The 24,077-nt window shown below is 41.6% G+C and overlaps 1 protein-coding gene across 2 annotated transcripts in view; it reads right to left on the reverse strand.

Annotated features, from left to right (window-relative positions):
• SPOCK3 (SPARC (osteonectin), cwcv and kazal like domains proteoglycan 3) overlaps positions 1-22,553 on the reverse strand; it is a 570,427-nt gene extending 547,874 nt beyond the window's left edge. Inside the window, exons 1-2 of one of the 2 annotated variants that reach the window (XM_073606091.1) lie at positions 22,400-22,553; positions 22,088-22,285 (exon numbers count right to left, since the gene is read on the reverse strand). In XM_073606091.1, the coding sequence (XP_073462192.1) occupies positions 22,088-22,285 (198 nt within the window). In that variant the 5' untranslated portion in view covers positions 22,400-22,553. Of the gene's footprint in view, positions 1-22,087; positions 22,289-22,399 lie in introns of both variants that reach the window. The other variant, XM_073606097.1, reaches the window with a different exon arrangement.
• Positions 22,554-24,077: the final 1,524 nt, after the last annotated feature.

The raw sequence follows: 24,077 nt of genomic DNA on the forward strand, positions 1-24,077 counted from the left end.
CAAATAGAGAGGGTGAATCCCCTTAATCGAGACACTGACAGAAATTAAACCTGACAAGTGTTCTAATCCCTCCCCACAAAAAAAAAAGTTTGCCTTTAATTATACTTTAATGGGACCAGGTAAATGTCAGGTAAAGGACCCATTTAATAAAAGAAGAAGCAGCATACACTGTAGATACATTAATCAGCATAAGAAAAAAACATAAGGCCTTAATGTCACTTTGAAACCAAACTCCAAGACAACAGCTAAATACACAGATGACATAAACATATGAGAGTCAAACTGCCAAATGATTTGTGTTTCTGTCCACCCGGTCCAAAGATTTACAAAGGCCTTCCACACTGCAGAACCAGCCTTGTGTCTTGACTTTTCTGTAATTTCTGTAATAAGGGGCTGAACTGGGTGGTACCCACGGGTAGGGCTGGTGAAAAAATCTATTTGAATCTTGAATCGAGTTGAGAAGTCAAATCGATTCAAAATTTCAGCAAATCGATTTTTTTAGATTTTTTTTTTTTTCACCAGGATCGGCGCTGACACCGCGCCAGTCCTGAGGAGCTGCAGGCAGGAGTTTTCAAGAGAGGCCGCAGCTTCGGCCTAGTCTGTGAGGCCAGACGCCGCGGACTGGGTCGAAGCCACGGCCTCGCCTAAAAACTCCTGCCTGCAGCTCCTCAGGACCGGCGCGGTGTCAGCGCCGATCCTCGTGAAAAAAAAAAAAATCTAAAAAAATCGATTTGCTGAAATTTTGAATCAATTTGACTTCTCCTCTGACTGTCCTAAGTGGCTGCATGACCCCTGACCCTAGACAGTGCTGATTGGCCCTGTGCTGATCACATGCACCCTCCCAAGAAAAAAAAAAACTCTCTAGCAATACACACCAAACTGAGCATGTGCAACTTGCCCCCAAGGCTCTGTACTGTCAGGAGATGGATTGGGGACTGTGGAAGAAGGAGAGGATTAGAGAAGACAGGATCAAACAGCCTTTTTACACAATGCACAGGATTAATCCCTTAGGTTCCACAGTGAGTATACCAAGCATGCTTTACTGCATATACAGACTGATTTTACTGTTGTGGGTTTGGTAACACTTTAATGAAAGAATGTGAATTTAACAGTAAACTGTACAATTATGTACACAATAAATATAAACCATGATTATTTTAAGCAAGTCTGTACAACTCATAACACAAAAATGTAGCTACATCTTAAAATATAACTATAGGCAAAACATTTTTTTTTCATTTTGGATAGAGCGAGGGAAGGTAGTAAAACTTGTCAGATTCATTTTCACCATCTGTGTCCATTGCAAAGATTTCCCTTCACTTCCTGTCCCATAGCCAAACAGGAAGTGAGAGGAAGTCCCTGCAAATTAAGGGAATTCCTTGAGGGCCCCCAGGCCACCAGAACTAGTTCCCCCATTGGAACATTTCCCCTCCATTACTTTTCAAGGGACAACCCAAAATTTGGGGATTTTCTTTTACTTTCCCTTTCAATGATAATGGTAAATAGGACAAATAGAGAGTGTGAATCTCCTTAACGGGGGCATAGGCAGTAATAAAAACTGACCAGTGATATAATCTATCTCTACTCTATCCTAAACTGAAAAAAAAAGTTCTGCCTTTAGTTACACCATAGACGTGCGGACAGGGTGTGCCAGGTGTGCCTAGGCACACCCTAATCACCCTGTGCTGGGCAGATTCCCCCTGCTGCTTGGCCGCAGAGAAATGGACTGGGGAATCTCTGTCCCCAGTCCCTTTCTTTGTCTCCTGATATTTCACCAAAGCCCCCAATGGGGCCCCTAAAAAGATTGTAAAACACAATAATAAAAATGATTGTATAAAAATATTATAAAAAATAATACAATTGTAAAAAAATGTAATAAAAAAATAATAAATAAACTACTGACATAGTCCACTGCTCTACCGATGCTGTCCATTGCCTTACTGCCCTATATATTTATACACACACACACGCAAGTGTGTTAAGAGTTTTGGGGTGCACAGCCTAATGCAATAGGCTGCGCACACCTATGAGTTACACTTTAAGGCAAAAACAATAGTATGCCTCAAAACTCACCTCACTAGCACAACAAGCACAAAAAGGACATACAGTTATGTAACTGTTATATAACCTCCAGTAGATTGCATGGTTGCAGTGTTAGGTAAAGCAAAACCTGGGACAAAACATACAACTCAGTAATACATAAAGCATAACTATCCCTCCTATCCTTTTCAGCCCATGAGACTGTCATCTCGGCTTCTGTTTTATCTGCAATTATCATGGAGCCATTACACAAAGTCACATAGAACATAGAATGCATTAAGGTAAAAAAAACTCGCGTCTTTAGAACCACTCTAAATAATGCTACTCACGACGGATCTGAGTCAAGTGTTATAAATGATGTAATGGTGTGTAGGCCTTGAGGTCCATTTTAGGGAGACAAGGAAAAGTCATCATAGAAGGAAGGCAAAGTATCATGGAAAAGAGGACATTATCCAGAGTAGGGGCTACATACAAAGCCAGATCTGCATGGGATGTAATCATATCTAAATTGCAGTTTACTTCTCAGTCTAAGAAATCTAAGAGGTTATCCTTTCTTAAAGATAAATGGAGGACAACAAGCACAAGAAGAATTTAAATCCTCAAGTGTTTGCGTACCTGGTGTCAAACATATCACCAAACATTGGTATAACAGTCATTCATTCATTAGTCATATTCATTAGTACAGTGGTTCTCAACCTGGGGGTCGAATGATGATTTGCCAGGGGTCACCGAATCCTGGGCTGTTCCTAAAGCCTGCACCACTCACCCAGCCTTTTTGTTGCCACCTAGCTGAGCTGTTCCCGAAGCCCACGGCCACCCACTCAGCCTCTTCGCAGCCACCCATTCAGTTCACGGCATGGCAGGGGGGCAAAGACTAGAGGTTAGCTGACTGGTGAGGAATGTGAAGTGGGAGGGGCTGGAGGAGACCCCATCTCCTGATTTCGGCATAGGTGTCATTGCCACGAGACACCACAAAGTCGGAGACAGTGACACTACTTGGGATTATAGTTGCCATTAACCACTTCACTACCCGCCATAGTCAAATGACGGCCTGGGATGGGATCTCCCATCCTGGGTGGCCGTCATATGACGTCCTGGACTTCCCGGCCGTCTAGGGGGCGCGCGCGCGCCGGCGGCATTGTACGGGACCCAGTACGTGTGCCCGGAGGCTGCGATTGCCGCCGGGCACCCTCAATTGCCGTTAACCGAACAGGACCGTGGATCTGTGTGTGTAAACACACAGATCCACGTCCTGTCAGGTGAGAGGAGACCGATCTGTGTTCCCAGTACAGAGGAACACCGATCGGTCTCCTCCCCTTGTCCCAACCCCCTACAGTTAGAATCACTCCCCTAGGAAACACATTTAACCCCTCGTCTCCCCCTAGTGGTTAACCCCTACCCTGCCTATCACATTTATACAGTAATCAATGCAATTTTATAGCATTGATCGCTGTATAAATGTGAATGGTCCCAAAAATGTGTCAAAAGTGTCCGATGTGTCCGCCATAATGTCGCAGTCACGAAAAAAATCGCAGATCGCTGCTATTACTAGTAAAAAAAATAAATAAATACATTTTTTTTTTAAATGCCATAAATCTATCCCGTATTTTGTAGACGCTATAACTTTTGCGCAAACCAATCAATATACACTTATTGCGATTTTTTTTACCAAAAATATGTAGAAGAATACGTATCGGCCTAAACTGAGGAAAAAATGTGTTTTGTTTTTTTTTTTAAATGGGATATTTATTATAGCAAAAAGTAAAAAATATTGTGTTTTTTTCAAAATTGTCGCTCTTCTTTTGTTTATAGCGCAAAAAATAAAAACCGCAGAGGTGATCAAATACCACCAGAAGAAAGCTCTATTTGTGGGGAAAAAAGGACGTAAATTTTGTTTGGGTACAACGTCGCATGACCGCGCAATTGTCATTTAAAATGCGATAGTGCTGAAAACTAAAAATTGGTCTGGGAAGGAAGGGGGTGAAAATGCCCTGTATTGAAGCGGTTAAAAGTCCCCGCTACAGTTCTCAGATCAGCAGATGACCCTGATCAAGAGCACCTAAGTTGGCTGATCAGAACTCCCCCCAGCACCGCCACTCATCCCATTCCCCCCACCCCTCCACCAAGGAAAAGAGGGGGAGGAACAAAGAAAAAGGGAGAGAAAGAATAAGAGAAAGAACAAGAAAGTCGGCTAGAGAGAGGGATGGGGAAAAAAAAAAAACAAGAAATTAGGATAAAGAGAGATAAAAGGGAAAGAAAGGAGAACAGAGAAAAAAAAAAAAAAAGAGTGGTACATCCTAAAATGTACTATAAGGGGTTTTAATACTGTACGAGTGGAAGGGACTCAGGGAGCGCTAAATGTCCGTGGGTTAGGGGCACAAATTACTTGTCTTGCCTTGGGTGCAGACAACCCACACTACGAAAACAATTTTATTATATTGCGTTATGCCGTGTACACACGGGCGGACTTTTCAACCGGACGAAAACCCACGCTGGGGCAGCTATTGGCTACCGGCTATCAACTTCCTTATTTTAGTCCGGTCGTACGTCATCACGTACGAATCCATCGGACTTTGGTGTGATCGTGTGTAGGCAAGTCGTTCGTTCAAAAGTCCATCGGACCAGTGCGGTCGAAAAGTCCGCCCGTGTGTACACGGCATTAGGGGTCCCCACAACTTGGGAAATTTTATCAAGGGGTCACAACACTAGAAAGGTTGAGAACCACTGCATTAGTAGATAAGCTAATGCCTACCTATTTAACGTAAAAAATCTATAATGGCCAAGAAGTTATGTGCATAAGGAGATAACACAACATCTCCAGGCGTCAAAGGGCAGTAGCACTAGTGCTTAGGGACTAAAACGGCACAAAAAGTTTACAGGAGAGGATTTATCTCCTAATATTTTGCACTTGATGTTTTATTTTTTCAGATAAAATACCCACCATAAAAAAAACAAAACGAAAAGGAGAAAAAAATGACACTATACAACTTATAGAATATCTTATTTTTTTTATCATATTTTAATGCTTTGTTGTTGCCATCTTTGAGCAGATAGATGAGCTGTTTCTGGTGGAATGATTACAAGGTGGAAAGATTCATTAGATTTCGGGAAAACGTTAAAGTTCTAATGCCGTCTGCATCGCTGAACACTGTTCTGTTAATGAGAAATCCTTAGCTAAAGTTTCTTCGACAACAGACACTTTTGAGAGTGTTGATTTCCTGGTACCCCGCAGCACTCAGTAGTTCTTTCAGCTCAACCCTACTTTTCTCCAGCCCAACTCTATGTCACTACCTTGTCCTGTGTAGGGAAAAGCTATGTTATGTTAGCTGCATCTAAGATAAAAGCCACACCTACTTAGCCCACCAGCACCTGTCTGATTGCCATCCGGTTTCTTCAGTATTAATGGGTGGTTTACACGCATACCAAGCACACAAAGTGTAATGCTTTACATTCGTTTTAGTATGACCCCCTGTCCTTCAGCCCCTAACACCTCTCTGCTCCCTGTTTTTATTCCAGCAATACCCATTAAACCTTCCAGTTTATAGGTAGTGTGAGTTGCAACACTTTACTAACTAGACTACAGCCTAAATCAACCAAAGTTTATTATAATACTACACGGTTGTAAAAAGGAAGAAATTATCGGTCTTCTGAACAGGTGGCTTAATTGGTTGGATAACTATACATCTAGGCTTTTTTTGTATAATGTCTTGCTGGATACTCCTACATCAGTGCTACTTAAATCGCTCTATATTTGTACTTAATTTTTTGCTATCAATAAATATAGTCCAGCTGTTGCCAATGACGTTTCCAGTTTCAGCTGTGAAAGCTGAGCAGTAATCATTATGCAGATAATCTGCCATGGCTTTGTCTCCTTCAATACATCTTTGTTTTTGGAGGAATATACAAATCAAGGTTTTTAAATAGGCTTCATTACTGAAGAGCCTGGCTTTAGCAGCAAAGTAATTGGTGCCAGATTTTTTTTTTTCTTAATTATAATCTGTCTAAATAAAACACATTTATAAGAAGCTGTAAGTCATTACAAGTTATTATTTGTGAATGTACCAAAATGTTTAGAAGCATAAGCATGGGCTAAACATTATAAAGGTAAAAAAGTTGTATTCTTCTGCCAAATTTCCATGCCACCAAAACGCCTTAATGTAGCAACTTTCTTCTAAACTCTGCTGGGAAACCGATGCTAAATCTCCTGGGTCCCCTGCAACTCTCACCTCTACCTCTCACCACCTCCCACTACTGTTTCCTGTATTTGGGTGGAGATCAGCAGAAGGAACCAGTGAGCGCTGCAGGAGACCCAAGGAGATCTACCTTCCTGAAGGTGTTGGTTTTCTTTCTTTTACAGGTATGGCTGGGTTTATGACTATTATTATAGCGAAAGGGTTGTTTTAAAAAAGAGCCCTTGTTAAACCCTGTATTTTATTCAGACAGTTCAACTCTGCCCCCCCCCCCCCCTAGTTCTAGAACACTTATTCTGCATTTACATTAGAGATTAAAAGCTTTGAAGGCTGCTGCCTCACTGCTAAGGGGAGAGAGGAGATTGGAGCTGCTAAGAGATCAACATCAGTGATTCTACTGTAAAATGTGAAGCTGAATTGCTCCACAGTGCCTGCAGCTACAGAGGTCAATGAGGGCTTGTCTTTTAAATACTGCTTACTTAAAGTCGTATTAACCTCAAAACAAAAAATGTAATATATTGCAGCTTACCGATTATTAGATATGGTGGCTGCATTCATTTTCTTTTTTAGGCTTTTCCCCCTCTGTTTTTACCTGGTGATCTGGCCAGTAACACACCTCCTGTATTAGAGTGCCTCCACTCTGAATGGGGCACATTTGGACAGCGGTATTGTCAGTCTGGGGGGGAAGGGAGTGTTAGATAGACTAGCAGATTTAGATACACTAACAAATTGAAGCTAAACTCCAGCTCACACTTAATCATTAGTTACAGCAAACAGGTTTTTTTTCCTTTTTGGGATAAAGGTTTTAATATATATAAATAAAAGCTGATCATTGTAAACACCCTTGTTAGTGCTAAAAATGGTTTGATTCATCCCTGTAACTACTACATCAGCATGAAAAACAACAGACCTACTGGCTAGATCACCAGATGAAAATAGAAGAAAGAAATTCTAAGGGCCCTTTCACACAGGTGCCTTCCGTTCGATCAGCAGGGGATCTGTGAGCTGATCCCCTGCTGATTGGAGCAGAGTGTGCTGATGACAGTTCTGAGTCCACTCATTTTATGCAGAGCAGACAAGAACAGAGCCCGCTCTGGTCTATGGGTGGTCAGAAGTAAAGACTCCATTGTCCATTTACACCTGGGTGCCTTCAATCTAGTCCGCCCAAACGGAAGAGGATGCAGTCTTCCTTAATTTTTTTTATCAGACCTAATTGAACCCATAGGTAGGCGGGTGTAAACGGACACAAGTCTGTTTACACCCACAGGTTTATAGGCATGCATAGACCTTCTGATCAGATCCGCCTGAATACTGACAGTTGGACCTGATCATATTGTCCATGTGAAAAAGCCCTGAAAAAGGACATTGTTACATAGTTACATAGTTAGCCATGTTGAAAAAAAGACACTAGCCAATAGGTTCTACCAATAGAAAAAAAATAAATAAATAAAATAAATGGAAAACCCACAATCCTATACCCACAAGGGAAGGCAACCCAAAACCCCAGTAAAGCACAATCCAATTTGCTCCAGTGGGACAAGGTAATTCCTTCCTGATACCCAGAAGGCAACAATAATCAACTATCCCTGGTATTAAACCTATATATGTTAGTATCCAGTTAGTATAATTGTTACAATTACACTCTCAAATCCAGTTCAAGCACCAGCAGTTTGAGAGAGATCGTCACTGGAGCTGGTTAACGGAACAGTTAACCCTTTACAAAAGCACAGTAGCTGCCTCCATGTGTTTTAATGGAAACACACTGTTCATAGCATCTACTGTTGCCATTGTGATCTTAAAAAAAAAAAATGTTTGTATCACTTGCTGCCACACCCAGACAGGAATGTAACTGAGTTTACAAAATGGTAGCTTCTTCAAAGTGGCATTAAGTTCTTTATTATCTGGTTAGAGCATTCAAAGATTTTGCTTAACAATTTTTAAATATCATGTTAAGGAAATATAAGAAAAACAGTGCAAAGTTAAAAATTACAGAAAAACAGAAAATTGTTTCATACTTACCGTAATTTTCTTTTCCTGGTGCCTATCCATGGCAGCATACCTGTAACAAGCTCTTCTTGGCTCCTCCCTCAGGACCAGTGAATATTATAAGAGAAAAGGATTAGTGTACTCCCATGATTCTATGTCATATAGCACACTGAGGTTTGGATTGTATGCTGCCATAGATAGGCACCAGGAAAAGAAAATTACGGTAAGTTTTCCTGGTGCCTCCATGGCAGCATACCTGTGAAAATAACTAGCTGAAATGGGTGGGATGATGCATAGTAAAAGATTTATTTGAAAAAGAATTTAAAATAGACAAATGCCGGGTCTACTCTGTAACGTCTCGTAAACACATGTTGCGATGACCATGATGCTACCCTTTAGATAGTTTTAATGGCTATGTCTGCTCTGGCCATCCAAGAAACAGAAAACAACCGGGTGGCATACAGCCCAACTGAAGAGGGGGTTCCAGCCCCCTATCCCTGTACACCTTCTAAGCCAACTTGATTATCCATTAAACTATTGTACTAGAGTAGGGATCTGCAAACTATGGCTCTCCAGCTGCTGCAGAACCACATGTTCCATGAGGTATTATAAAGCTCTGATATTCACAGAAATGACTAGACATGATTGATACTGCAGTTCCGGAATGGCCGGAGGGCCCCAGATGATGCTTCTTTGCCCCTGTATTTTTTTTTTGGAGTATTACAAAAAGGTTAGATGAAAGTCTGAAGGGAGTTGTGGCTTAAAGATAGTGTCTTAGTACCGAAGTAATATCGTCTTCGTGAAGAAGGTCAAAATTGGATCTGAAAAGATTGGCAGGGCCCAAGGCTCAGAGATAGTAGAGAAAGGGGAGAACTTAGGGATGAATCCATGTACCTTTCTAAGTTCCACTCTATCCGAGCACAAAAAATAATATTATTGTCTTCTGATCCCAGAGCCTGAAGTTCTGATGCTCCCCAGCCCGATGCCATCGCCACAAAGAAATATAGTTTCCAAGTGAGATTCCACAAGGATGCTGAATCAGATGGGGCAAAAGGCTGTTTGGATAAGGGCTCCAGAGTGATAGAGAGATCCCAAGTGGGAAAGATTTGTTTTAATGGTTAATGGGTGGGCTTATCTTCTTGACTGTCTTGAAGAATTTGTTTATTAAAGGATCTTCGGCCCATCTCTTGTTGTCACAGCAGAGATTGCCACCAGCTGTACTTTTAAGTTGCTTAATCCTAATCCTAAATCAAGGTCTGCTTGCAGGAAGAAAACGAGTTGGGAGGAAGAGGGTACATCAGGATTGAAGTTTTTATGATTGTGAAAGATCTAAACTTTTTCCCAACCTTGTCACACGTATTGTTCATTGAAGGCTCCTGTGCTTTGAGCAGAGTTGATACTACTCTGGTCGAACATCATAATGAATAAAGCCTCTGTTTTAACTTTTTAATGTGAAAGTTTAATCTGTGAGGATTCTGATGGGTGTGATGCCTCAAGCCAGAAGAAAGGGTATCAGAGGAATATTTACCAGAGGCTGGACACTAAGAAATATTGCCCTAGGGAATCATGGGTCTCCCTGCAAATATGGCCGGACTGTTATCACCGTTTATTGTTGATATTGCAAGTCGAGAGAGAATTTGAGGTAGGAGGCTGGAGGAGGCCTAAATTAGATTGCATGCCCAAGGACTTGACAGATCTACTGCTTCTGCCCAAGGATGAGGTAGATGTGAAATAAACCTCGGCAGCTTTTTATTGCTTGCTGTAGCAAAAAAAAAAGGTTGCAGTTCAGGAAAGGTCCACTGGCCCACAATCCAACTGAATAACTTCGGTTGTAGGGACCATTTGCTGGGATCCAGGAATCCTTGGGATAGGTGATCGGCGTCTATGTTTAAGTGGGCTGGAAGATAGACTACTCTTAGGTCCTTCAGATTCCCCTCTGCCTAAATGAAGATGGGTTCCACTTCTGAGCTGGCAGGGACACCGTCCCTTTTTCTCTGTTGAATAAGGTGCCTAAACTGGAGAAAAGATGACTAGTTTGATGATTTACCATCCAACCTTTTCTTGATAGTGTAGGCCACAGCATCCACCTATGTTCCACTAGCTGGACTGGATCTTTTGATAAAAGGAGGATATCGTCTGGTTAGTGATAAGAACTGAGACCCAGCTCTCATAAAGAAGCTTGGATAGTGATCCGAGTCCTTGTGAGGGCTCTGAGGGAAGTGCAGGGCCCGAAGGGGAGACACTGGAATTGTAGATGGGCCTGGTCGACCGAAAAAACCCAGATACTTTTGTAGCAGTTGTAGTATGGGTGCATGCAAGTAAGCATCCCTGAATCCCCTGGTACATCTAATTCTGCAGTCCTGGGGAATCAAGTCTGACTTTCCTCCTGTGATGCGGGAAATGGCTTTCTGTAATCTTTCTGCAAAGAGTGATTTACCATCAAAAAAGGGTATTTATACTAATTTTGTTTTGACACAGTCATCTGCCCATAGTTCTGACCAAAATACCCATATGGCTATCACAAGTAGTGACATTGATCTTGCGAAGTAACGAATTGTATGCATCGCCGTCTCACCAGTGAAGTCTGCTGAGAACCATAATTTGTCCAAAGCCTTGACTATATTTTCCCTAGGAACATTTTGATGAATCACTGTTTCCATGTTTTTGGTCCATGCCCACAGGGCTTTGGATACAGATAAGGCAATTGGTGACTTCCAGGCATTTACCCGCCATTTGGTAAGCTCCTTTAAGTTGTGGTCTATTCATCTGTCTAAAGGATCCTCAATTGAGGCTGAATTATCGATTGGTGAGATGAAATTCTTTATCATACGAATCACTGCCATGTCTACCTCCGGCAGACCGCCTGGCATTGCAGAATCTTGTTCCAACCGTGGATAAAGTTTTCCTAAGCAATTCAGAGGAAAAAACATTATTTTTTCTTTTCCTCTTCAACAATGTCTCTGATATCATCCCTCAGAATAAGCCTGAATGTTTCCACTATTGCAACTTGAAAGTCGCACGATTTTGCCACGATTTTGATGCGACTTGCCTGTCTATTCTTGACCTCAAGTTGCATCAACGTGGAACCAAAGTAGTGCAGGGACTACTCTGAAGTCACTGCGACTTGAAATTGCACAGGTAAACGGTACTCATTGGAAATCATGGGGTACGACTTGTCATGCGACTTTGCGGTCCCAAGTCGCATGACAAGTTGTACTAGTGGAAACCGAGCCAAAAGAAGGAAACCTGCTTCTTTAGAAATTGGAAGTACATCTTTTGACTACTCAGATGTAGTGTTGGCTTTCTCCCAGCCTATAGCTGGCTTTACAGGCTGGACATAGGGCTGAACTAGGAAAAAGTCCAAGGGCCGAGCTCTTCTGAGGTATCCTCAGATGGCCCCCCATCATCCAGATGTCTAGGGGGATACTTGCTGAGTAGTGAGAGGATTCTCTCGAGGATGAGCCAGGAAGAGTTAACTCCTCTGGAGGAGATTGAGCTAATTGCTGCAATAGAACTGCTGTTGCTCGTTCCGCTATGTATCCCCTGCCCATCTTTGAGTAGGACAGCTTACCTGTTAACTCTCTGACTCTCTGTCTGCTGCATAGACTCTAAAACAGCTTTTGCAGATCAATTGGCTGGTAATGGGATGACCCCGCATGCTCGGCATTTAGGGATTTAAGAGTTGATGAATGTGAAGAACTATGTCTTTTTATGGATGAACCCTCGCCGCTTGCATGGTATCCAGATCTGGTTGGGGCCATCATAGGTTTGTTATGTCGCCTTGATGTCCACTTCGACTTCTTCTGGCATACAAGGCTGAAATACATAAACGTACTAGCATAAGTGCTCTCTCTTTTTTTTTTTTTTTTACTGACCTGGACAATGGTCCCTACCTTAAATGTTGGAGAGGGTCTTGTGCGGGTGGCGTACTGTTTATTTTAGGCAACAGACAGAAAAAGCAGCTAGGGAAAGATAAAAATGTTAGCGACTAGTATTTCAGCTGGAGCAAGGAAACGGTATTCCCAAGTTAAGAAAAAGAAAGAAATTACATTTTCCGTTGGCAAAAAACAGGGTCCCCTCCAGGGGCTCCCCGCATAGGCAACCTCCTCAGATGACAACAGGATGCCATGCTGAAGGCCCCCAGTAATAAACAATGGAGAGGGGAGGGGCATCTGTGGAAGATACAACCCTCTAAAAAAATGATTTTGAAAAACAAGGGCAAAAAATTTAAAATTTGCCCCTATTCAAGTTGGCCACCACAGCCTCAGGCCAGACCGCGCATGGGACTAGGACCTATGCGGGCCGCCCGACTCCAGACATCCGCACATGCGCAGGAAGATGCTGAGGGACTCAGAAAAGCTGGTGCGAGGTGCGAGGTGCGCGCCGCCCACTATAGTAACCAAGAATGAAGGTACAATATCACAAGGAGGGGAAGGTGGTGGGGGAGGAAGAAAGCGAAAAAGAGAGAGAGGAACGCAAAGAAAAGAAAGTGAGAGGGAATGGATGACAGGAGGAAGAAATGAAAGGGTAAGGCTATGTGAAAAATAGATATAGCTGCTTCTCTGCTGCAGGCTTGAGCAAATGGCAGTATATAAATTATAAGGAATACACCTGGGAGAGGCTTGAACCCAGCTGGAAGCTGCCGACTGCAGAGGTAAGGGACGTTCGACCACCATTCACTGACCATGAGGTATGAGGAAAAAAAGGAGAATGCTGGGAGTGCCCTAATCCTTTTCTTTTATAATATTCACTGGTCCAGAGGGAGGAGCCAAGGCGGAGCTTGTCACAGGTATGCTGCCATGGAGGCACCAGGAAAAAATATTACAAGACAAGCAACATTGAATCAAAATGTGGTTAAAAGTGAATAATAATTCTTAAGCAAGGTTTGCCGGGTCCATGATTCTGTACAGAGACCCATTTGCTTACACAGTAAATACAATCGAATGTATCAGAGTCATTGGTGTTCACAAACATGGCTCTCAGTATCCATAGCAGTGTTTGACGTCAAAAGAATACTGCTAAGCTGCAAATGCAGCCATCGTTTCTGGATCCCGAGTATGGCAAAGTCAAAGTGTGTGCTGAAAAGTTTTAATATGTTCTCACGGACAGTTCCTTATTCCTTTCCACCCAATCCTGATGAACAGCTTTTTCTCTGCTTGCAGTTAAGCAATATAAGCTCATCACCACCCTGACCCTAGCCTGTGAATGGATAATAAAGATGCAGCTATATCCGCATACATCTGGGTCTGTTCAGGTTTGGTGGATCACACACAATAGGTTTATGTATAAATTTGATTTTCCTAACCTGATTGGATGTGGGCAGATATAGGTGAACGCACGTTCACTCACATCTCATCACCCATAGGGATTATATGGGGTTTTTTTTTCCTTCTCAAGATGCAGGAAGAATTTGAAAGAACACCACATATATTGTATCTTTTTCTGTTCTGAATCATTGTTGGATCCCCTGTTGAAAGAAACAGACAGTGCCAATGTTGAAGGGGCCTAACTCTTACCCGGCCTAGGTTGAGGCTTTTGAGGCCTTTCCATGCTATATTGGTATATGCGTTATTATAATCATTTTTACTATTGTTTTTACTTTACATTTCACTATCTTCTACCAGATAGACACTCTTAAAGTATAACTAAAGGGAAAACCTTTGTTAGTTTTGGATAGAGTGGGATTACAACACCTGTCAGTTTTGCTTTTTTTTTATTATTTCTGTCTGTGCCCCCATTAAAGAGGAACTTCAAGGGGTTGTAAACTCCCTTTTTTCACCTTAATACTTCCTATGCATCCTATGCATTAAGGTGAAAAAACTTCTGTCACTGACCAGCCCCCCCCGTTTTACTCACCTTAGCTCGTTCGTTCCTACAACGGAGACACACTCACCCTCTCTGCTCGTTGTCTCTGCTTTTGATTGGATAGATTGATAGCAGCACAGCCATTGGCTTCCGCTGCTGTCAATCAAATCCAATGACGCGGGCGCCGGGGGGTGGGGCCGAGTCTGGCATTCTGTGTCAATGGATGCAAATGCTGGACTTGAGACCGTGCCCGCACGGTAACCCCCCAGGAGAGCACTTCTCCTAGGGGGTTTACCGTTGAGGGACACCAGATGAGGATGATCGGGGCCACTCTGTGCAAAACGAACTGCACAGTGGAGGTACGTATAATATGTTTGTTGTTTTGCAAAAAACAAAAAAACAAGGGTTTAGTACCTGTGTCACTCTTCTAATCAACATCGATTACTTTTAATCCTCATGCTGCTAACATTAGTAAATAGATAGGAAAGTATATCAGATTTACTTGTTTGAAACTTTTTTTTTTACATTTCTTCAGTTACTTCCTGGGTTTCTTGCCTAAGCAAATTATGTCATACGTCCCAGGAGTCTTAAGGAGAGGAGGAGGGGCTTTCTCAGCTAAGCACACTCTCCTGTATGCATAATTGAGCTAAGGGCAGATGGATTCCAGGAAGTAAATGCTACATGAATCATTTGCCCTTACTCAAGATCACCACGGCCAGAAATGCTAGATTGTATTTTTCAAAGTGATTTCTCAACAAAATAAAGCATGGAGACATGGATGGACAGGGGAGTTTGTTTTGATTATTAAATATTTATTAAATAGTGTTTTTGATCTGTGGTGCTCAGATGCAGCGAAGATACACTTTAAGGAGATTCACCCTATTTATTTGTCCTGTTTACCATTATTATGGTAAAAAGTGAAAGTAAAAGAAAATCCCAAATTTTGGGTTGTCGCCAGAAAGTAATAGAGGGAAAATATTCCAAAGGGGGCACTAAATCTGATGACCTGGAGGTCCCCAAAGAATTCCCTTAATTTGCAGGAATTTTCTGTTTGTCTATGGGACAGGAAGTGAAGGGAAATCTCTGCAATGGGACACATGGTGAAAAATATCTGACAGGGGGTTTTAATCCTCCAATGCTCTATCCAAAATGAAAAAGATAAAAAATGTTTTGCCTATAATTGTACTTTAAGGAGGCCTTCAAAAGTGATAATGTCCAACTACTAAGTTAGGCTGAATTATGACATAAATGGAAGACTAATAAATCATTAGAGCTTAAATGATAAACCATAGCTCATTTATAGCGCTCTATGGTTCAGAAGGCAGGCTCTGTGAAATGTGTGACACAGCATTGCCTACTCACAGGGCATAGTAAATACGTGTCACAGAATTCATAAAGTAAATGTGTGCGGATATTCTCAAAGTAAATTTACCTAATTCAAGATCGTTCAAATTAATAGGAGTAGGCTAGAACAAATTGAAATACAATACGGAAATTAATATATGATTTAAAATTTTGACCATAGATAAGCTTTAAACATTATCTCCACCAAGGTACGTGTGCTCTACTACAAAATAAGCCAAGGAGTTCCAAAGTAATAAATATATCCATCAAAGCCTTAAAGAATATATAATCCAAAACAAGACAGTGGCCTGGTTTATAATGCATGCTAATATATTGTTATCCTTTATCAGCAAATAATGTACAATCTGTACATAATGATTTACAGCAGAGCTCTTCCTGCATTCATAGTAAGTATAGCAGACATTGTATGGTTATCACATATCTTTTGTATTCTATTTTCATAATCCAAAAGACAAAATAACTTTATTTTTGAATTGTCTTCAACTTTATTTTTTGAAAAAATGGTTAGGGGCAAAAAAGAAATTCACATTATTATTTGTTAGTATCAATCTAATTTTATAAAAACAAAATTCAGTTTGTCATCAAAATTTCCCAATATTTCTATCAACTATTCTAGCAAAAGATAAGACCAACTTTGGCATTCCTTATGTATAAGAAAGTTTATCTTGCAATACTGCAGGCAAAACTGTCTATTTTATTGTTAGCAATAATTTCCCAGTAGTTCAGGGCATTTTATTGTAATCAAGTGTATTTATTTCAGTACAAATGTGATTGCATGCTTCCCTAAACTGTGTCTCGTTAAACCTAGTCCCCTGTTCACATCTGTAAGCCTACACATGACAACACTCAGCAATAGGAATACCATTCTTGTCAATACAAGCTGTTCACATCTATGCGCTCAATTGCTGGAAGCCAAAATTTGAAAAGATAAGCTTTTTTAGGAGCTGTCACCTGTTTTTAGCCCCCTATGCCGCATACACACAAGGAGACTTTCCGGCAGACTTGATCCGGCGGACCGGACTCCGTCGGACAATTCGATCGTGTGTGGGCTCCAGCGGACTTTTTTTTCCCCAAAATTGCGACGGACCTAGAAATAAAACATGTTTCAAATCTTTCCGACGGACTCAAGTCCGGTCAAAAAATCCGCTCGTCTGTATGCTAGTCCGACGGACTAAAACCGACGCTAGGGCAGCTATTGGCTACTGGCTATCAACTTCCTTATTTTAGGCCGGTCGTACGTCATCATGTACGAATCAGTCTGACTCTGGTGTGATTGTGTGTAGGCAAGTCCGTTTGTTGGGAAAGTCCGTTGGAAGTCCGCCGGAAGTCCGTCGGATAGTCCGTCGGACCAGTACGGTCGAAAAGTCCACTCGTGTGTACGCGGCATTAGACTTAAATGGAAGGACCTGTTTACACATAACAATAGTGTTGTCACGTGTTTTAGCGCCTGAACAACTGTTATCCTCTGCTCTTATCCTCCTCTTCTCCCACCCAAGAGCTTGCATACACATGACTTGACCCCTTCCCGAGGCCTATACACATATACAGTTGTGTGAAAAAGTATTTGCTCCTTTCTGATTTTTTTGCATATTTGTCACACTTAAATGACTCAGATCATCAAACAAATTTTATTATTACACAAAGATAACCCAAATAAATCCAAACCTGCCTGGCTTTATGTGAAAAGTAATTGCCCCCTAAATCTAATAACTGGTTGTGCCACCCTTGGCGGCAACAACTGCAATCAAGTGTTTGCGATAACTGGCAATGAGTCTTTCACATTGCTGTAGAGCAATTTTGGCCCACTCTTCTTTGTAGAATTGTTTTAATTCAGCCACATTGGAGGGTTTCCTAGCATGAACGGCCTGTGTAAGGTCATGATACATCATCTCAATTGGATTTAAGTCCGGGCTTTGACTAAGCCACTCCAAAACCTAAATTGTGCTTTGTTTGAACCATTTGGAGGTGGACTTGCTGTTGTGTTTTGGATCATTGTCTTGCTTCATAACCCAAGTGCACTTGAGCTTGAGGTCACAAACTGATGGCCCGACATTCTTCTTTAGGTTTTTCTGATAGAGCTCAGAATTCTTAGTTCCATCAATTATGGTAAGTTGTCCAGGTCCTGAAGCTGCAAAGCAGCCCCAGACCATCACGCTACCACCACCATGTCTGACTGTTGGTATGATGTTCTTGTTATGAAATGCTGTATTAGTTTTATGCCAGATGTAACGGGACGCACACCTTCCAAAAAATTTTGTCTCATCAGTCCACAGAATATTTGCCTAAAAGTCTTGGGGATAATCAAGATGTTTTTTGGTAAATGTGAGATGAGCCTTTTTGTTCTTTTTTGGTCAGCAGTGGCTTTGGCCTTGGAACTCTTCCATGGACACCAATGTTGCCCAGTCTCTTTCTTATTGTTGAATCATGAACACTGACCATACCTGAGACGAGTGAGGCCTGCAGTTCTTTAGATGTTGTTCTGGGTTCTTTTATGATCTCCTGGATGAGTTGTCGTCATGCTCTTGGAGTAATTTTTGAAGGCAGGCCACTCCTGGGAAGGTTCACCACTGTTCCAAGTTATCTCCATTTGTGGATAATGGCTCTCCCCATGGTTCACTGGAATTCCAAAGCCTTAGAAATGGCTTTGAAACCCCTCCTAGACCGATACATGTACATTACTTTGTTTCTAACCTGTTCTTGAATTTTTTTAGATTGTGCATGATGTATGGCTTTTTGTGATCTGTTAGCATGCTTCACTTTGTCAGACAGCTTCTATTTATGTGATTTCCTGATTCAACAGGCCTGGCAGTAATCAGACCTGGGTGTGGCAAGTGAAATTTAACTCAGCCTCCCAAAAAAATTGTGGTTTATCACAGTTCATTCATGATTCAGCATGCGAGGGAGCAATTACTTTTTCACATAGGGCCAGGCAGGTTTGAACAGCTTTGTTCCCTTAATAAATTAAATAATAATTTAAAAACTGCACCTTGGATTTACTCAGGTTATCTTTGTATAATATTAAAATTTGTTTGATGATCTGAATCATTTAAGTGTGAAAAATATGCAAAAAAAAAAAAATCAGGAAGGGGGCAAATACTTTTGCACACAACTGTATGTGGCCTCATGGAAGTGGGTCTTTATCAGTTTGGGTGGATATATGTGTACCTGTATTTGTGCTGGGAGTGTTATCTCGAGAGCCCCGGGTCTTGTCCTAGCGATCGGGGGCCAGGAGGCCCTGTTCCCAATCATCTGATCATTGCAATAGCCTCTGATTGGCTGTCACAGTGACCAGTCCCTGTACAGGATGCCCTACTGTTTTTTTTCTCCTCTTGAATTGGGAAAAAGATACAGATCTTTTTTTCCTTGCTAGAGGAAACAAATGTAAACAAGCAAAAGTGTGTGTAAAATAAATAATAATATATAATAATATTTTTTTTTTCAAACAAATAGCTAGATCAGGGTTTGATCTAATTCAGGGCCAGGGTGAGGATCAAGGTTAGGGTCAAAGGTCATGGACAGAGTCAAAGGTCAGTGTATTTTCGGTAGGATTATAAAAAAAAAACATTTTTTTTTTTCACTTAGTATTGGTGTTGGTTAGTGTCAGTGTGTTTTAAGCAGGATTAAAAAAAAGCTAAATTTTTCTGGGCCCTACTACAGGTACAAACAACAGATAACATCAGCATATGTGGTATCACTGTGATCATCAAGAGCAGGGGAATTTATTTTGGGTTGTTTTTTTGTGGTAAGCTATGGTAATCGCAAGAAATATACAGCCACATTTTTTTTTTTAAATCTGGGGTTTTTTTGTTTTGTTTTTTTACTATTTTGTGCAAGGTTTTTTTTTTTGATAATAAAAAAATTAGGAGATATCTGCTACAATTTACCACCAAATCAAAGTCCAATTTATCCTTAAAAAAAACAAGCACTAGAAAAAAAGGCTTTATGAGATTTACTAGATAGAAATCCGGGCTTAATAGTATGGATGGTTTACTATCCATTGAGAAAAAGTAAAAAAAAAATAAAAAATGTAACATTAGGTATTTTATAATAGTGCTGTACAAAGAGTAATAAAGGTATAGTAACCTGCCTCAACAAATCAGAAATCAGCTTTGAGCAGCTTAAAAAAAGTAGATATCTGATTGATTGCTAGGAGTTTCTACACACCAATGATCTTTATGATATGTTTATAAACTCAGTATTGTTATTGTCTAGCCCTTCCAATCCAGCCCTGGCAACCCTATGGGTCTATACACCCAGTGGGCCAGACTTACATTCCAATCACGTGACCACTGACACCTCGGTCATGGTACTGGGGATGCATAGTGAGTGCACTCTCAGCACAGAAACTTTGACTGTCCATTGGCATGTTTGTGAGCCATGTGGGCATTAAAGCCCATTCACTTTGCCACCACACATATGTGCTACATGAGCAGCAAGAGCTTAAATTGTCACTAAACCCAGAAAGCAAAAATGCTTTCATATCGTAAATACTGTTTTTGCAATTGCCCTTACCTAAATTGTCTAAAATACTTGTTGATCCTGCCAGTTTCCTGGTGATTCCTGAAATAGGGATACAATGCTATCCACAGGCTCATAATGCTGTTGTTTCATTGTCACCCTGCCATGTGTGCTCCTGTTTGTGGACTACCACATAACCTGCCATTAGGGTCCCATATTCATTGCATTTCAGTGAGAAAACCAGCAAATGAACCTGGAAGCCATGAGTGACATAACCAGCATCGGTGACCAGAGGCAGTGAAAAGGCCAAAGTGCGCCCCCTTCCTATATGAGCCGCAAACCACATTGACAGTATAGGTTGCAGGCCTTGTTGTTTTTGCACCCCCTGCCCTGTTGCTGAAGTGCCCAAAACACATTCTGCCTACCACTCTACCCAGCCCTGCTTTAACCAGCTGCAGCTTCATCCAGCACCAGCTCTGGCCCTGCAGGTTTAAAGGGCAGCCCAACAATCATGTGATCATTAAAGTGTTACTAAACCCACAACAGTAAAATCAATCTGTATATGCAGTAAAGCATGCGTGTTATACTAATTGTGAAACCTAAGGGGTTAATCATCTGCATTGTGTAAAAAAAAGGCTGTTTGATCCTGTCTTCTCTGATCCTCCCCTTCTGTTACTGTCCCTAATCCATCTCCTGATAGAACAGAGCCGTGGGGGCACTCTGCACATGCTCAGTTTGGTGTGTTTGGCTAGGGAGTTTTTGTTTTTTTTTCCTTGGGAGAGTGCATGTGATCAGCACAGGGCCAATCAGCACTGTCCAGACAGAGGGTCAGGGGTCCTGAAACCTCATAGGGCAGTCAGAGGAGAATGAAAACTCCTCCTACAAGCTTTAACCAGTGCTTGCCCAGACACTGATAGAAGTCTGCTGATGAGAAAACGCATTTAGCATTTTATATTTACTAAAACTATTGCATTTCCATGTTCTGTGTACTGTAGGAGACCAGATATAGTGAATGCAGGGTCCTGGGTTTAGTAACACTTTAAGGACTAAAAGAGGTATTTGTTTAGATTTTTTTTTAACGCCAAAATTGACATACAACACTTACTGAATTGTTCCCTGCAATAGCAATGTTTTAGAACAAGAGTGTCCAGATGCTATTGGGAATGTACTTTACAGTCCAGTAAAATATTACACAAAGATGATTGTTCAAATTCAGCGCTAGACACTAAAGTAGTGCAGAAAACAGTAGGAGAGGAAATTTTATATAGTCCCCGATGAGTTTCTAAATGGACTTTCAAACTTGGCATACAGGGAAAATATATTTCTTTGGTCGCCTCTACTGTTACCAGCAGCAGCCCGAGCCAAAATAAAACAGTTTATATACTCCGCTGAGGTCCTTGTGGAAACATCTGTATTTTTTCTGCCTCCTCCACATCACAAATGGCACCACACAGCTCTGAGAAGTCAATCCAGCCCTCGGGAAGTGAATGGATGTTCACATGCGGGCAGCTCTATCCACTAACACCTATGTGCTGCATTCTACAGCTCACACACAGTCTACCAGGGACAGATCATTCCATGCATCAGCCATTCACTGAGCCTTTGCTCGGCTGTGCACCCAGCATCGTCATCTCAGCCATAGGCTCAGTGAAGCAGGGCAGGCAAGAAGTATTTAATAAGAAAAAAAAAAGCCTTGTAAATGTAGCCATGCAGAACAGGCCTAGAAATGATGCTGTAATATCCACTTGCTGGGAAAGGTTAATAATGCAAAGAAATAAAATCATCAGCTCAGCAATGGACTACGGCAGATGTATTTGCAGCTAAATGCATTCCCATATTAACACTCATTAGGCGCCGATCACTCCAGGTAAAAAAAATGCTCGAGTGCCACCAATCAGGGCATCAATCAACACCACTGCAAGGGGCACCAATTAGCTTTCTTTTCCCAGCTGGCACCCAGACAGGAAAAAAGCCTAAAATAGGGCTGGGTGAGTTTGTTGGGTGATCTCTGTGGTGCTGAAGTTTTTAATTGTGTTACGAAGAGATCATTTCTTCCCATCTGCTATAGAAATGGGCACCTAGCGGCAGAACGGCACCAGGTAATATTAAAGTTACAACCATTAATCACGACAATTTAGTAGGGATGAATTGGGGGGGGGGGGGTTATGAATGTGGGGGGGGGGGTCACTGCATAATCCAAGTTAAAGGGCAGAAGGATAATAAAAGACAGATTGTGAACTTACGTCTCGGAATCGATTCCAGTGTCCGGCATCCTTGTCATACTGGGATATGGTGGTTAGCCATTGTTTATCATCCAGAAAATTGCCTCTGTCTGACCTGCCCGTTGCCACCGCCGCCGCCGCCACCGCTGCTGCAGCTGCTGCCAGAACCCCACTGCAGGCTGCTGCATAGACACACAGGAGGGCTACCTTTGCCATCATCTGCTGGAAAACATAAAGAGGGGAAAAGCATGATATGAGAGAAGCCAAGGCTGGCTGCTGTCTCACCTTCATAGGGAACACTAGAGGGATCACACAGCCACCAGTCTAAGTCACCTTGCTGGGGAGAGCCTGCACTGCCTTCTTCAACTCAGAGCTGCCAACTAGTAGGAGCCGCTGCCTGCCGCTGCCTGCGCTCGTCTGGAGCAGAGCTCAATGTGCTCAGTGCACCGGAGTTATATGAAATCCGGCATCCCCGGCATCCCTTTACATGTGCACTGCCCGTCCCTGGCAGCCGCTGGGTGGTGCAGCCTGCCGATCACTGCTACCTTCTATCAGCACAATGCAGTAAATGCTCACCATCGTCTTCCCCATATACTATTAACGGGATATTTATTCGGAGAAAATGCGTCTTATGTCATTTTTTAGAGCAGTACAGGTAAAAGTTGAACAAAAAATTAATGCAGCCCTGTAATCATTAAAGTGGTAGAAAATTCTTACTATAAACTTGTAGCTGCTGGTAAACTTATTTTAATGACCCGTACACAATAATACGAAAAATACCGCTTTTCGAAACAATCGTACCCTAATACGATCGTTAGTACACAGCTATTCGAGAGCCGATCGCGACCGTTCATCCGATATAAAGTGGGATACACACTATAAGAAAATCGGGCAATTTTATTTATTTCAGGTACTTATATAGAGCTGTCAATCTACACAGCACTTTACATATATATTGTGCATTCAGATCAGTCCCTGCCCTCAAGGAGCTTACAATCTAAGGTCCCTAACTCACATTTATACATACTAGGGCCATTTTAGACAGGATCCAATTAACCTACCAACATGTCTTTAGAGTGTGGGAGGAAACCCACGCAGGCACAAGGAGAACATGCAAACTCCAGGCAGATGTTGTCGTGGTCGGGATTCAAACCAGCGACCCTTTTGCTGTTAGGTGAAAGTGCTAACCACTACACCACTGTGCTGCCCATTTCCTCAATGTTTCACAGCAAATCGGAACCTATGAACGAAAATTTGCACGAAAATTCTCGTACGACAAAGGCTTTTTTTGTTGTTGTTGTTTATTGCTTTTCAAGAAAAGAAGATCCCCCTTCGTTGGGACTTTGTAGGCAACAACCACACATAGGTAGATTAAAAAATATATTGATTATATTTAAAATCGTTCGATCATAAAATGATCGTTGGTTTAAAAAGACATATCAAAAAATACAAAATCAAAAACAGAAGAAAAAAAGAAAAGACAAAAAACACAACAGGTTACATGATTTGCATGACAAATAATTTTACTCCCCGGTACAGAGTGGTCTCAGGGTATCGGAGACCACTCTGTACTGGAGAGTAAAATTAATTATCATGCAAATCATGTAACTTGTTGTGTTTTTTTGTCTTTTCTTTTTTTCTTCTTTTTTTGATTTTGTATTTTTTATTATGTCTTTTTAAACCTACGATCATTTTATGAGCGAACAATTTTATATATACATAATAAATATATTCTCTAATCTAAGTATGTGTGGTTGTTGCCTACAAAGTCCCAACAAAGGGGGGTCTTCTTTTCTTGTTATACACCAGGGATGTGGCAACAACACACTGACATGGTGAAATCCCCTTTTTGTTGTTTATTGTTTCTGATCGTGCGCAGTCTCGCTTTTGTGATTTTTCTTGTAGGAAAATCATATGAAAACGGTACACATCAAACGAAAATCGTTCGTCCTGTTCCCGTTGAAGAAAAATGTGGGAGTTTGCCCCTTCGGGAATTTTCGTACGAAAGGTC

Source organism: Aquarana catesbeiana, linkage group LG01 (assembly GCF_042186555.1).
Source record: "Aquarana catesbeiana isolate 2022-GZ linkage group LG01, ASM4218655v1, whole genome shotgun sequence".
NCBI lineage: Eukaryota > Metazoa > Chordata > Amphibia > Anura > Ranidae > Aquarana > Aquarana catesbeiana.